Raw genomic sequence first — 16730 nt, 5'->3', positions numbered from 1 at the left:
TTGAGGGGCTAAATGGCCTGCTCCTGTTCCCATGTTCCTCTGCTGACTGTACAATATGTGGAATTGGTGTGATTTCAGGGAAAAGTTCAGAATTCCACTTCCAGAAATGAAGTCTCAAATGGAGGAGGAGGTGAAAGAAAGACACCACCCCCACCCCCCACCCCCCCCCCCACCCTCATCTCTCCTCTCCACCCTTCCCTCCCATTGGAATTTCTCCTCCAGAAAAGGGCAGAAACAGATGCCACCACAATTCCTCTTTTCCAGATTATGTTCATTTCAAAACTAACTTTGAATTTCTAGGCTAAGTATACATTGATTCCCCAAAACCAAGCTGAAGCCTAAAATATTTATCCACTCCACTTTTCAGCACATTTTTAAAATTAGCAATACAAATGTTAATTACATCAGCTGAGATTTGCACTTCTGTGTGAAGAACAGTTACCGAATGTATCGCGTCAAATCAGGCTTTTTGATTTCAAACTCTATCCCCTTTCTCGATGTTAAGAATCCAGGTTAAATATCCTTTTACATCTACATTTGCTGTCCCCTTTGAAACCTCTCACACCTGTGATAACAAGGTCAACTCTGTAAATTTCTTATTATTTAAATTGCTAAGTCCCAGAAATCTCTTGATCTCTGAACACCCACCCCCTCCCCATTGCCCCCTTCTCCCCCCACCCCCCATATTAATTGTATATTCAATGAGTGTTTAATTGTATTCAGGTAGTTGTATTAATTGGGGTCTCACATGGGGACTCGTATGGTTGTTGGGTTGGAGGTTCATGATATGTAATGTGTCCCTCTGTAAATAAAATTTGTAAGTGTATAAAGACTTGGCTCCAATGTTCTATTCTTCACCGCCTGGTTATCTGAGTTTTAACACCCCACAATACTTTTGAAAGAAAGGCACTCAAAATTACACATGGCCCCAACAGTAATCTGCACAATATTTAAAGAAAATGTTTTGACTTTTACTGAAATACCTTGAGATGCATTCTGCTATGTCACTCTGAGCACATTAGCAAAGAAGATTTGAACTGCTGCTTTGAGTCAAGCAAAAAATTAAAAAGAGGAGGTTTACCTATAAGGCTAGATTGATTGACGCCATCTTCAGAACAGGGAAGATTGAAGGCTGCCGCAATGCAAGTTTTCAGAAGAATACATTGATACTTTATACTCTTCAAATGTAACTGGCTGGCACTTGATATAGCACCACTCGACATCTCTGACCATTCTTTTGCTTGCATGAAACTAGCCTTAGATTGGAATATTAAAAGGAATACCAAGCATGCAGTTTTCTATCCAACAAGATGAACTGGAGTGCAGTTAATATTTCAGATTGGTATCAGGCACTAGTGAAAGGTTCAGATTCTATCTGGGATCAGATTAAGCAAATTGTATTTCCTGCTGCAGACCACCCCATCCCATCCCATTCCATCCTGTCCAAAAATCTAAATACCTAACCATTGACACAAATTCAAAGCCTTAGTGAATGTTCTATTATAATAGTAATGAAAAAGGGGATATACTTTGGGAAATTTGAACATTATACAACCGGAGGTGAGAAAATCTTTTTTATACCAGGTGCCAACATAAAAAGGCACTTGCATCAGATACCCAGAGGTAGAAGGGGGAGATCAATAAAGATTGCACTGGCTTCAAAGACTGGTGAAAAAATTGTTTCTGACACCAGTTCCAACATCAATATTCTCCTTCTATGAAAGGCGTTGCATGGATTCTTTATAAGAGAGCTCAATTGAAGTGGGTCAATTGGATCAGTCACATGACCATTGCTCTTGTGTTCTTTCATTTGTCATTAGTTGCTGCTTCTTACAATAAAGAACATCTGATTAGATTCTATTTGGTGGTTTAGGAATTTTTACTTTTATCTATGGCATGCATCAGCTGGAAGATTGAGGAAAATATAATGTTGTAGACTTTAGCACTTCCATTTACCATTCTTCAACAAAGCTGTAACAATGCCAGATGTCTAAAGTACACTGATATTGATAAACAATTGCTTTCCACAGACTTACAATAATCGCAGAGTGCCAACTGCAGCTCCAGAACTTTCCAATGGATGAACACTCTTGTCCTCTCATCTTCTCCAGCTGTAAGTAATATCTCAGTCAAACATAGCTGACGTCTGATAGAAATCTAATTACCCATTAAATGGTTTTTTTGTTTAGGGCAGTACGGCTGCTTATGCTTAGGAAGCCTGGAACTGTGTTGGTGCTTCAGCGCATTGTATCCCAGAGTGATTCCCAGTTAAAAGTTTCCAATCTTAATGTGTAATCAGAGAGGTGTTGAGGGAAATTTGTAGGGAATGGTATCTCCATCACTTTCTCATTCTTTAGCTGATGATTCATTTGAAACTTTGACAATGATGTGATAAGTTAAACTCACCCTATGAAATGTGTCACTCATGAATTAGCATGATTCTATATGACTCTGAAAAACTGTCATGCCAATTATATAATTATAGGCCAGGTTCTATACTTCTGGGACTTAAATGGCTGAATGGTTGTCCTTGATGCCAATTCAAAATGCAGAGTGTAAGTAGAGAGAAAACTGTGAGGTGAGAATTGCTCTGGTTGCTATGCGAGCGGCATTGGGAAAATGCATGTGTGAAGATCTCCTGCGATCCCTGTTACTATTGAGATCATAAAGGAGCTCTTCTAGAATGTGTTTAAAGTCCCACCAGAAATCGCAAATGAAAAATATTTGATATTGCTGCACAAAATATCCAAAGAAATTCGAAGCATCTGCCCCCATACCACCCCACCATCCCTGTAATGAAAGTGTTTTAAAATGTTCTTTTAAAAGCTAACAATTACAAATAGAAATAAGGTACAGTGGAGCTGGAGAGAGATGGGAGTATTGGTGGGGAGGCAGGAAACAGTGTGAACAGAAGGATTTAAACAACATTTTAACAAAATTATTCAGAACAGGAAAAACATGGTTGATTCATTTTAGAAGGGTCCTGATGATACTTGCTCTTCAAGGAACCTAACTACACAAATAGTCATGTCAGTACTCCATTCCTGCATTACAACAGTGAGCGCTCTTCAAAAGTGCTTACTTGGCTGTACAGCACTTTGGGATGTCCCAAGATTGTGAAAGGTGCTGTACAAATACAAGTCTCTTCTTTCATTAACCAGCAATATGCATATCCAGCAGGTTAGTTGCGAAGCACTGACTTAGGTTTAGATCTATTATAAAACAATATAGTAAATTCATTCCTGAATTATGAATGTCTTCAATATGAGCCACAGTTTAATAAACAGAGTTAATAATTTATTATAAGACCTGCAGTGAAATGTTATGTATGTGACTTGAATTGGCAATTGTCCTAAAAGTGCAGCACAGGGATTCCCTGGGTCCTTGAAGCAAGTTGTTGCTGACAGGATGGTATTTCTCTGAATACCATACTTGATTCAAAGCACGGGGGTGTCTGGGGGCGTGCTCCCTGAGGGATCGTTTGAAATGTTAAATTCAAAAAAGTGTGAAATCTGCTCCATGATCTGTCATGAGCATTGCTCTAGATTGGATTGGACAGTGTTGCAATTATAATGGCCTGCTGTGTTGTAGTATCTTTCATGGAGACCACAGACATCATCAGCATGTGTTTCAGTGATTCAAAGGGAATTGTAGTATTGAAGGGTTACCACCTGTCTGGCTTTGGACTGGGACCATTTGTTTTTTTTAAAATGAGCCATCTAAAAATTTCTATAGTGTGAGCAACCAGACGGCAAAGGCAAGGTTTTCACAGGTAATTGCTAACCTTGTTCATCTGAAATCCTTTTCTCTGCTTTTAGTGGAGGAGTATAATCGGCTAATGGTGCTTAGAATTGCGGAGAGACGAATTTCAGAAAAACACATCATCACCAGCAATAATTCTTTAGACTCAGAAGTCTTTTTCTTTCCACGTAAAACTCAAATGTGTTCCATTTCTGTGCTTCATGATACAGATGCATTCATTACTGGGGTTATTACGTCAAGCAAATGTCACATCTTTGGCCCTCCATTATCATGCCATCTGTTTGGTTTTGCATATGGAAAAAGGTACTTAAAAGCGAAGGTAATTGGGCGCTAGTGTTACTATGAATAAGTGACATCCAAAAAGCTTCTATCTGGTTTTCCATTGTATTTTGCATTACATTGTCATTTACAGGTTCCTCAGTGTGTGTGCACATCCATATGCTTTGGGAACTAGTAAAGTGGACGTGCTTGTTTGAAATAGAAAACCTCTTGTTGGTGTTTGAAAAATCCCCAATAAAAACCCCAGAAAGGTTTATGTGATGGTTCAATGCATTGCGGACTGATACAGACTAATGGCATCCCAATTTCAATTCTCAGTCTGCTCTGAGTTAGCTAATCTCAGTATGGGGAGGCTGAATGCAGCAACAGCAGGTAAGTGGCTTCACAGGTGGCTCAGGTGACATCCTGGACTGGATTTAGTCACCTGAGGGGAATGGAGAGGAATATTCCAGAGTATTTCTTCCCTTATTGCCCTTGGTTTTCTGTGTCTTTTTTGCCTCTCTCAGGAGATTAAGATGGAAATGGAGCAAAGTGTCTAGTCATAATGCTGTACTCTTCATGGTGTGTGGGGCAGGCTTTCCTTCAATTTTGTATATTTACGTGTATTTTTAATAGATCCCAGTTATCCCAGGGAAAGGGAAGCAAACAATTAGGTTTCTAGTTCCAGGAACCCCTGCTGTAAGGCACATGTGTACAGAGGAAAGGATTGGGCTCAGTTGTGGTGCCCCTGCAATGGAATAGCCCTGTAGCTTACTAGTTAGGCTTACACATGACAAAAGCCACTTAGCAAAGGTGTCAGGGTAACCTCAGAATGAATTGGTAACTTCAAAAACTGAAGGTGGAAAACAAAACTTCAATGAAGTGACTTGCCCCTTTAAACATTTTATATCGGATCTTTACAAAGGTATTACAAGAGTAGATTCTGCAATGCATGAGCAATTGCTGTTACATTGAGATTATCTTTAACAGCATGGGATTTTACCTTCTGCCTACAGTTGGATTCCGAATAAAAGAAAGATGTCCAGAAATATCCTGTTCAATTTTCGAATGCTTCATCTTTTAATCATTTAATAATTTCCAGTGATGATCTTGGTCATTGTCACTGATTTAGAAATGTTTTAAATTATTATTTTCCTAAATGAGCGGGAAAAAAACCACATCAAAAACACTTGTGATAAAAAGCTGGCAAGTAAAAGATGGATTTTGCAGCATTCCTCCCTCCTTTCCGCAACCCCAGTCCCCAAGGACTGGCAGTGTTTCCTGTTGTAAAAATACAGCAGCATTATATTTCTGTAGGGGGTTGTAGCTTCACGCTGTGCGTACAGCACAACTGGGATTAGTGAGGCATAAAAGAAACATTGTGTCATCAGCAAAGCATGAAGGAGACACAAAAAATGCAGTAAGCTGTGGAAACTGAGAGCTGACATATGTAACGGTGCTGAGTTCTACCGCCTTGGAAAAAAATCTCAACAACCACTACCATATAGAATTGTTCTTTATTATATTATTCTTGCCAGATTTCTCTCTTTGCCTTTCCCTATGGCAACGAGTCTTGCTGAGTTCCATGGGCACCTTGAACAAATGCTGATTTTTGTAGTGATTACGGAGGGCAATGCGGTCATTATGGGGGTTAAATGCACTCTACCCTGTCAGATAGCATGTTGCGCACTGAATTACATTGCTTAGCCTCAGAAGCCTCAGTAATGGTAGAGTGAGGGATGAAGAAGCACAGTCGCACCTTACGAGTGCATCACCCACCAGTGCAGATACTCTCACCTGGGTCCTCGTGTGCATGTCGATAAAGTGGCACAGAGTGATGATCATGGCACTAGTGTGCAGGGGGAGGTGCCAGAGGCAGAGAGAGCTGTGGTCAGTTCCCCTCGGAGGAGGGACGACAGACACAGCCCTGCTCAGCTGGGCACAGAAACAGAGCCTCAGCAGTCATTGGAAAGCAGCCTCTACCTTGAAAAGCAGCAGAAGATGTGCTCCTGCATATCAGAGTTCCCTGAAGCAGTGCAGGGTCTTGGGCAGAGGATGGAGGAGACAATCCAGTTCATGAGCGCCATGGCTCAGGGCTATGAGCACATGAGCTCCTCCGTAGAGAGAGTGGCAAATCTCTTGGAGAGTCAAATGCAGCATCATTCGGAGTGCATGCAGGAACTCTGCACTGATGTCCACAGGCTGCGTGAGATGCTGTTTAGACTGGAGCACTCAGTAGCGCTGGTGGTGCAGAGATCATAAGAAAGAATGCCAGCGGTGGTCTCCGCCAGGCATCTGGAGCACCCAGCAAGGGCTGAGGATGCCTCAAAGAAGGGTAAGGGCGTTACCCTCATGAGGCGCCATCACCATCCTCTGCCTCCTTGGCCCCTCTGACAGAGGGACCATCTATGCAGCAGGGCCCAGTAACAGAGGTTGCCATTGCAATGATGCAGGTGCAGCAGCCTCTGGAGATGTCCCCATGGGCACCTCCATGATAAGGGCAACTGCCACATGCATCTCAGATGCAAAATGTGAGAAGTGAGCAGACTGCCACCACCATCTCCGAGACCACAAGGGGAGCGCTGCATAGGAGTAGCCAAGTGCAGAAGCCATCCCATCATGTGGGGCACTATGAGTCACTGGAATGTCCTCTTACTGTCTTTGTCTACTGTTTTCCTTTCTTTGCACTGTATAAATCAGGGGTGTCCAACCTTTTTGCATGAGAGCTGCATTATAATTTTTGCCCTACATATGGGGCTGGTGAACAAATTTCGAAAAGATAAAGTTATGAGAAATTTATTTTACTAACCAAAATCTCTCAAAATATGCATTTTTGTGAACAAGTTTTAAATGAGAAGACTAATTTAATAACTTACTTTCTCGTCACTATGTTGAACACTGATTTAGTGAGATACCTGGCATTGTTTTTGCTTGCAGAAGTAGACAATGTCTGCCCACACACTTGATGTAATGATTATTTTGGATAGCTGTCCATCTGTCAGGAATGATCTTGTTCGTTCTCTCTTCCTCTTTGCCTTTGTGTCTCTATGTCTCTTTCTGTCTGCCTCTGTGTGTGTGTCTCTCTCTCTGTCTCCCTGTGTGTGTGTGTCTCTCTCGCTTTCTCAGTATCTCTCTCTCTGTCTCTCTGGCCCTGTCTCTCACTGTCCCTGTGTGTGTCTCTCTCTCTCTTTGTCTCCCCCTTCCCTCTGTGACTGCCCTCCCCTGTGTCACTTCCCCCCTGCCCCGGGACCTGGTTACCCTGACACCCTATCCCCAGGGCCAGTGCCTGGGCCCTGCTAGCTCCTCAGGCAGCTCCTCCTCGGTGACAGTGGCAGGGATGAAGAGCCCAGGGCCTGAGCACAAGGTCTGGAAGGCGGCACTGGGAATAGAGTACGGGCAGGAAGCGACCTCAGACATGCAGCTTGGCCCGGGCGATGCCATCTTACTAAAGGAGTCAGAACATAAAGGGCTGAAGCGCGTCCGTCATATTGATAAAGGAGAACATGTACAGTGAGACATCTCTGCCATGTCAGTAAAGGAGCTGCAGCCGTTATCAGTCATAAAGTTTTGGAGGGCTGGAAGAAGCCAATGCTGGATTTCCAGCAGAAACTTCACATCCTTGGTGGGCTGGATGGAAACTATTGGTGGGCTGGATTCTGGCCCCGGGCCAAATGTTGGACAACCCAGGTATAAATGACGACACTTTAAGCCGCACATCGGGGATTCCTTTTATTGCTACCGTGACAGGAACAGTGGTATGAGATGATGAAAGAGATAACGTGATCCTTCATGGTGAGGACAAAGCCTCTGGATAAATGTACTTCTTTCATTGGTGGTAAGTAATTGGATGTTTCAGGCTATGACTTGGATGGATGTGTTAGCATAGGTATCTTACACTCCCTTCCATGCCATACCCCTCAATCTGGGTCAGATGGGCTCAGGTGAAATGCTTGTATATCAAATGATCCCTGACATTCATGGCACCCTGACGATCTCTTCACACCCTGAGCCGGCCCCCACCACCTCTCTGTACAGCCGGGACGCCTTTCTCTTCAGTGACATCTCCCTCCGTCTCCAATTTCTCCTTGTCCTTTCACCTCCATCTCCTTCCCCGATGAGCTGCCTCCTTCCAGTGCCTCACCGTCCTCAAGGTCCACAACTCTCTGGAGGGCCATGTTATGGAGAATGCAGTAGACCACCATAATGACTGAGACCCTTACAGGAGGGTTTTGCAGGGCGCCACCCGACTGGTCAAAGCACCGGAATTGCATCTTGAGAAGCCCGATGGCCTGCTGTGCTTCTGCCTCAGGTCACTGTAGAGGGGTGAGTATCCATGTCTTCAAGGGATATCCCTTGTTCCCTAAAATCCATCCGTGGACTTTAAGGGTTGAAGTGAAGATATGCAGCAACCTGAACTGGCGGCAGATGAAGGAGTCATGGCAGCTGCCAGGAAAGTGAGTTCACACATGGAGGAAGCTATTGTGGTTGCAGACCAGTAGAACAGTGATGGAGTGGAAGCTCGTTCCCGTTGATGAATCTGATCACTGGGTGCCTTGATGGTCCCATGGGTGCAATCAATAATACCCTGCACCTGGGGAAATCCAGCGATGGCACTGAAACACACTGTCCTCTGTGCCTGCGAGGCCACATCTGTCATGAAATGAATGTGCTGGCCAGTCCTGGCAAATAGCGCATCAGTGACCTCCAAGATGCAACGGTATGCTGCCTCTAAGGTCCACAGCTGATCCTTGGAAGAAGGCAGAAGTGAAGAAGTTCAAGGCCACTGGCAGAGCCTGGTGAGCAATGCTGAGAGGTGTGAGTCTCCTGCAAAACTGGGTCTCGGTCATCTCCAGTTATCTCCGTCTTTGGCAGTAGATCCAGTGTTGAGGGTATGTCCTCCGTTTGCCTTCCAGCCCCTCCTTCCTCTCCCATGCCCTCCTTTTGCTTGGGGTTCCACCCTTCCTGCAGAGAGAGTTGCATCTCATTGCCACTGGGCCCATAATCTGCAAATTGTGCCCTCATTGCCAGCTGCAGCCTTCCTTGCAGACAGGTGGTTATCCCATTGTGTTTGACAGCCTTTCCCCCTGCTTTTCTGCCCTCATTCAATGCCCGCGCTCTGACTGCCCACTCTCCCCATGACCTGTGCTGCACCAAAGGCACCTCTTTCCCAAAGGCTGAGTCTCCCTCTGTGCCACTGACCCTGTTATGGGGCTGAAGTAATACCCTGGGGCAGCCGTGACTGGCTTCCCACTCTGCACACGCCTCCCCATTCTGTACACGCCTCCCGTCAGCTGGTTAGCCCCAGACAGCACGTGCAACCTCTGCGCCCTCATGAAAATTTCAACCTCCTCCTCTAATGAGGTCTTTATCAACATTGGTTGACCAGAGAGGTGGCTTTTTGGTAATGTCACTGAGCTAGTAAGCCAGAGGTGCAGGATAATGCCCTGGGAACATGGCTTCAAGTCCCACCATGGTGGTTTGGGATTCAATTAATTAGTAAAAAATCTGGAATTGAAAGCTAGTAATGGTGCCATAAAACTATCATCCATTGTTGCAAAAACCCATCTGGTTCACTCATGTCCTTTCGGGAAGGAAATCTTCCATCCTTAACTGGTCTGGCCTACATGTGACTCCAGACCCACAACAATGTGGTTAACTTTTAACTGCCCTCAGAAATGGCCTAGCAAGTCACTTGGTTGTCAAGGGCAATTAGGGATTGGCAACAAATGCTGGCCTTGCCAGTGATGCCCACATCCCATGAAACAATAATCGGGAGGCTGACAGAATCGCTGTCCTGCCCTTCCACTGCTCTGGTGAACATTGCCTGCACCAGGAATGGCACCTTAAAACTGGCACGTCAGCTAGTTCTGGTATTTTCAGGCCCGTTCCTGCACCCCCACCCCCCCCCCCCCCCCCACCCAAACAGGGCCCGAATATTCAGCCCGTTCACTTTAGCAATAATACAGAGGAATAGTAAAATGGTATACTCACTCCTCTGGGTAAAGAAGCAATCTGGTGCTCTTCCTTCTATTCTCCTCAACAAGGTCCATCTTTCTCTCCATTTATATTTTTCTCTTTCTCTGCTGTATGGTTTGTTCACCCTGTGTTCCAGGTTCAGTGGCTGCACTTTCACATCTTTCTTGCATGCAAATCCACCTAATTAATATGCATATTCATCTGAAGATCATAACTGTAAGATCTCACATTGTAGCTCTGCTCTTGTAAATCTCTGGGAGAAACACACAGGGCATTACCTTCTGGATTGCTGATGTAAACCAAACCTTTGCTATCGACTCCCTCTAGTGGCACATAGCGCGTACTACACCAAGTATGTACAGTGGCCTCAAATGAACAATACACTACATATCTCTCCTTTTTGCTAAATAAAATTTCAATTATTTGCTTACATTGTTCTATTTGGATATTACTGCAGTTTGTAACACTTAAATATGGCAGACATTTCTCCCCTCGAGTAGGATATCAATGTGTGACATCAGGTGTTGTCTCATTTAACTCATTTGCTTCATCTGAAGTCTCGATGCTTGGATCAGATCTAACACTTGTGAATGGTGTTTGCAACACTTTGAAAAAAATTATGTGTTTTGTGTGATGACTTGCAAACCATGCTTAGCAGTGATCAGTGACCCTTCTGTGTTGGTCAAAGCAAATGACTGGATGTCATAGGGGGTTGTTTGCTTTCCAAGATAACCATCATATTTTACAACATAGATCACGCTCGCGTACATGGTGATCATTAGCTTTGTGGGGTAGCTCAGGAAGATGTGTGCATGTAGGATCTGCGAAGATGAGTGTAGCTGAAGGCTTTCCAGTGGTCGAATGAGGAGTCGCTCAGTAATTGCAAATAAAATAATACAACTCCTGCTTCCACTACTTGCTCTCAGCAGTTGCTTTTTTTCAAATTACACATGAATCTCTCAACTTCTCCATTAGCTTTTGGCCAACAGCGATTTGGTGAGTGAAGCCCAGGTAGTTCATAAATTTACTGAACTCATTGCTGTTGAATGAGGGTCCATGGTTGCTTCTCACTGTTTGAGGGACTCCAAACAAAATGAAAATCTGGTCTATCTTTGGGACGACTGCTTTCACAGAGGTTGACTTAACTTTCTGCAACTGGGAATCTACTCTCGTCGTCAGTGACAACAAGCAAGTGCTCATTAGTGGGAAGTCTGTGAAGACTCTGCTAACTTCAGTCCATGCTCAGTCATGTTGAGTGGATCATGATGATTTAACATTATGGTTGCTTGACATGGCAAACACTGACTGATTTTCTGCTCTACCATGTGGTCAATTCCTGGGAACCATACCTTTTTTCCTGAAGAAGTTGCTTGGTTTTGACAATTCCCTGTTGTCCCTCATGTGCTATTTCTACAATACATTCTCTCAATGACCAAGGAATAACAATGCAGTTGCCGCATAACACAAGAAATGGTTGCAACTGTGAGCTCATTTCTAACGTTGTGAAGACCTTGAGCATGTGAGCGGCTTTGTTTTTAGGCACTCTCTCAATCACTTCTTTCCACTTTGTGATTCCATAGCTGTCAAACATAGCTGCAACACTTCAATCTTACTTTGTTGCCACTTTGTCAGTTAATTTTAATGAATTTGGCACTGCGTTTACGCTCACATAGTTAAGATGTCTGTTCTTCATGACTGTTGTCAACGAATGACACGAAAGGTAGTCCGCTGGGTTAAGCTTCCCTGGCTGATGCTCATCATGAAACTCATACTCTTCTAGTCTGAGTATCCAATGCTCTATTTGAGTAGGTGGCTTGCTGTGCAGATTGTTGAAGAGGCTCACTAGTGGCCTATGAACAGTAATCAATTCAAACTCGCTTCCATATAAGTACAGATGAAAGTGCAGGATACTCCATGTGATTGAGAGTGCTTCTTTCTCTGTTTGCAAATATTGTTCTACAGGCATCAACAATCTGCTTGCCATCATGACAATTGATGGGTGACCTGCTTTGTCTTTCTACATGAGAACTGCAGATCCTACGAATGTGCATGAAGTCCAGAATCTAAGCCAACTGGGCTCTGATCCACAACTGGCTGGATGGTTTTCTTCAGCATTGAAGTAAGCGTTTTGTGCAACTTGCTGACAACCATTGTTTGATCAGGTGTGCAGCCTGTTTGAGAGATTTAGTCCACTCCCACTTGGTCTTTTTTGTCATATCGGGTAGGGGGGGGACTTGTGAGGTCAGGAATGAAACAACTACCTTATGTGATGAGCCCAAGCAGATTCCAGACTTCATGCACGCTCGTCGGATCTGCAATGGCTTCAGTTTTCCGTGGATCAAGTGATACTCCTTAACCGCTGAATACATGACCGAAGAATTCGATTCTGCTTTTTTTGAACAGGCAATTATCTTTGTTCAGGGTGCAGTTGCATTCTCTAAGGTGTTGTAGGCATGCATGTAGGTGTGTCTCCAGTTCACTTTCAGTGTGACCGTAGATGAGAATGTCATCGCTGATATTCAGTATGCCCTCAATTCTTTGCAGTACAGACTGAATCATATGCTGAAATACCTCAGCTGCTGAGTTGACTCTGAAGTTGAGCCTCTTGTATCGAAAGAGCCCGATGTGAGTGGAGAACAATAAGATACCTCGAATCTTCTGCAAGCATGATTTGATGGTAGCCTGCATTGAGGCCAAGTTTAGCAAAAGGTTTGGCACTATTCACTTTCTGTATGAAATCGTCAATTGTTGGTGTCAAATGTGTTTCTCGTTGTATTATTTGGTTTGCTGACCGCATAACGACGCAGATTCTGATCTTGTCCTCACTCTTGGGTTTCTTGACAATTTGTATGGGCGAGACCGAAGGAGCAGGTTCATCCCTAACATTCTCAATGATGTCAGGGTCAAGCAAGCACTGACGCTCCTTCTCTGTCTGCTTTCTGAATTGGAACAGTATTCATCTATGTTGACATACGAATGGACACACCTTGGGATCTATATGCAGCTTGCATGCAGCACCCTTTGCCAATACCCATGAAGCGGTCAGCATGCAGTTCAAGAACATTGGTTATGCAGAGGAACTGCATATGTGACTGCAATCATGTGCAGATCTGTGTTGCTGTGTGGAAGCTGATGAACTTGTCGCTTTCTCCAGATATGATGAAGAATACAGCATTCGTTCTGGTGCCTTTGAATGTAACTGGCATTTCAGAAGTCCCAAGAAATTTCAGTCGTTTGTTACTGTTGTCGGGGAAGAGTTTTGCGTTCCCTGGTTTGCAAAGGAAAGAGCAGTCCTGAAGTTTGTTGAACGTTTTATTTCCCATGATATTGACATGCTCCTGTATCTACCTTAGAGTCATAGAGAGATACAGCGCTGAAACAGGCCCTTCGGCCCACCGAGTCTGTGCCGACCAACAACCATCCCATTTATACTAATCCTACATTAATCCCATATTCCCTACCACATCCCCACCATTCTCCTACCACTAGGGGCAATTTACAATGGCCAATTTACCTATCAACCTGCAAGTCTTTGGCTGTGGGAGGAAACCAGAGCACCCGGCAGAAACCCACATGGTCACAGGGAGAACTTGCAAACTCCGCACAGGCAGTACCCAGAACTGAACCCGGGTCGCTGGAGCTGTGAGGCTGCGGTGCTAACCACTGCGCCACTGTACCACCCACTGTACCTTCAAGCTGCCAATGGTCACTGTCACACGTGGCTGGTTGCTGTGCCCAGAGGAGGGCACAAAAGCATATTCAAGGTCATCTATCTCTACACTGGCTACATTCTCTTGCCCTTTTGGTGCAGTATGTGTACGTGGCACCCTTTTGGTACTATCGGTCTTAACAGTTGATTTTGCTGATGAGCAGCAAACACGAGCAGAATAGTTGAGTTTCCCACAAGCTTTACACAGCTTGCCAGCAGCAGGGCATACTGTCTGATATGGATAAGTACCACCACAATGGAAGCATTGATCAGACAAGTCACGATCCTGCTTACGTGATTGTTGTCATTGCTTTGCAGGTGGTTGCCTGGCACATGAGTGATGAACAGTATTCACAGAAGTTGAGCTCGAAGTGTGACAGATGCTGTTGGCAGCCTCAACTTCAGCAGCTCTGGACTCTGAAAGGGATAGCGATCTTGCTAATTCCAGAGCTCTGACAGCGTTTTGCCCTTCTCAAGTGCTTTTCTGTGTAGTCTGTTGGTCGGCACAGACTCGGTGGGCCGAAGGGCCTGTTTCAGCGCTGTATCTCTCTATGACTCTAAGGTAGATACAGGAGCATGTCAATATCATGGGAAATAAAACGTTCAACAAATAATCCTCCAATTATTTGCATTTTGACTTCCTGTTTGTCATGTTTGATGTAACCAAAGTCACATTTTGTTGCCAGTTGTCTCAATCCTGTGCAATATTGATCAATTCTCTCATTTGCTTCTTGCTTATTTCCTCAAAAATAATTGTTTTGTACATTGCATTCTTCTTGGGCATGAAATAAGTTGTTAGTTTAGTTTAGTTTTTTTAGTTTAGAGATACAGCACTGAAACAGGCCCTTCGGCCCACCGAGTCTGTGCCGACCATCAACCACCCATTTATACTAATCCTACACTAATCCCATATTCCTACCACATCCACACCTGTCCCTATATTTCCCTACCACCTACCTATACTAGGGGCAATTTATAATGGCCAATTTACCTATCAACCTGCAAGTCTTTGGCATGCATTTTTTTGATGAGTTGTAGTCGTTTTACGCCAGCTTAGGTGTCTCAAATATTTTCTAATTGCCCACCTCCATAGTGGAGAAGTAAGGCCTTTTATCAATGATTCTAAGGCTCACTAGTGTGCCCTCGTATCATCACAGTCACTTCTGCCAGTGTGGCAAAACTGAGGGCTCAGATTGCACACCAAAATGTGATATTTTGGGTATAGCCATTGCCATCTTGATCATCGGTGCAGGGATGGTATGTGATCAAGGATCAGGATCGTGTTCCGTAGGCACAGTCACAGAGACATCGTCAAAAGTAATAACAGCAGTTGGAAGAAGCAAATACACATTTTGTAGGGTGCTACAATCTTGCAATAAATGCTTCTCTAAGGTTTAGGCAGACCAAACTACCCTTGCATTGGTGTTATCAGACAAAATGGCTGTCCTGCATTAACTGCACAAAGACACAAAGCCTACTGAGCACAAACCCCAACACAATCCATATTTGACAACCTGCATTCACTGGAGTTCACAAGTGAAAGCACAGCTAATTATACTGGCTATAAAGTAAATGCAGATCCCATCCTCATAGCCATTATAAGATCTCACATTGTAGATCTGTTATTGCAAATCTCTGGAAGAAATACATGGCACCACCTTCTGGATTGCTGCTGTAAACCAAACCTTTTATTATTGACTCCCTCTAGTGGCACACTGCACATACTACACTAAACATGTACGATGGCCTCAAATAAACAATAGATGAAAAATAAACTAAAGTAACCTCACCACCTGCTGTTAGTTCCCCTTTATCAATCGCCCTTCTTTTGTGATCAAATGGTCAGTAGCCCAAATAATGTGATCAAATGACACTCATCAGTAAAAAAACAACTTGCATTTATATAATGTTACGACCAAGTGAGAAAGGGGTCTACGGGTTCCCTCTCAGCCTTTTCTTGGTTTGACACTAACGGGGTTTAATTTTTAAAACACCATGTTTTTAGCTTCCCCTCAGTGAATCTTTCTTCACTGCTCTCCAATTGTAATGGCAAAGAAATCAACTAGACAGGTTTTCTTAGATTTAAACAATAAAGGTGTAAGTTTATTAACCTTAAAACTCTAATTCGGTTAAAACTACTAAAAATACGCAACGAACCATGCTAGCATGCATACATGATAAACACAGACGCAGATAGAGACAGAAAGGGAGGAAGAATCAAGGGGAAAGGTTTGAAGCAATAGCTGGAGTTCATTTCTTTCGAATTCGATGTAAAATCTTTGATTGCAGTTAAATCTTCCCATCTTGTTGGGGCCCAGTGCACTCTTTCAATCTTGCTTTGATGGATTTCTGTCTTGGCTTAGTTTCTTCTGTGGGTCTCTGTCTTTGTGTGAGAGGGAGAGAGCGAGCCAGGGAGAGATGCTTTCTCTTTAAGTTCAGTTGCAGTCTGACCTCAAACTATGAACACAATTCAAACCAAACCTGTGCCAGCAGGCCAGTCATGTGACTAGTTCCCCACCTGGATTGTTTGTGGATTCTTTCAATCTCCATAGGCATCCTCAGTAAGGAGTCTGGAATGCTAGCTTTCACACACTCGATGTCTTTTGATCAAAATCCATTTGGTTAATTGAATTAGGGAGCAGTTCCATTGTCTTCTCCAGGCATCTGTCTCTTAGATTGCAAATGTTTCCAACCACTGTCCTTTTAGAATGCAGGTGCCACCATGTTTTCAGTCCAGTAAGAGTTGAAAATTAATGTTCCATATGACGAAATTAATATGCCCCATTTTTGGCAGGTGTGTTTTCCTTCCTCACAATCGTGCCTTTCACAATCTCAGGACATCCCAAATTACATTACAACCAAGAAAGTACGTTTTGAAGTGTAATTACTGCTGTAATTTAGGAAATTCAGCAGCCAATCTACACACAGCAAGCTTCCACAAACAGCAATGTGATAATGACCAGATAATCTGTTTTTGTGATGTTGATTGAGGGATAGATATTGGCCAGAACACCAGGGATAATTC

General features: G+C 43.7%; 1 protein-coding gene across 2 annotated transcripts in view; it reads left to right on the top strand.

Moving 5' to 3' along the window:
* Positions 1-16730, top strand: part of LOC137371179 (gamma-aminobutyric acid receptor subunit gamma-3) — a 636105-nt gene that overhangs the window by 251016 nt on the left and 368359 nt on the right. For both annotated transcript variants that reach the window (XM_068033271.1, XM_068033270.1), the window contains exon 5: positions 2031-2113. In XM_068033271.1, the coding sequence (XP_067889372.1) occupies positions 2031-2113 (83 nt within the window). The remainder of the gene's footprint in view (positions 1-2030; positions 2114-16730) is intronic.

This window comes from Heterodontus francisci, chromosome 6 (assembly GCF_036365525.1).
Source record: "Heterodontus francisci isolate sHetFra1 chromosome 6, sHetFra1.hap1, whole genome shotgun sequence".
Lineage (NCBI taxonomy): Eukaryota > Metazoa > Chordata > Chondrichthyes > Heterodontiformes > Heterodontidae > Heterodontus > Heterodontus francisci.
The sequence above is the reverse complement of the archived record's forward strand: the minus strand, read 5'-3'. Positions and strand labels throughout refer to the sequence as shown.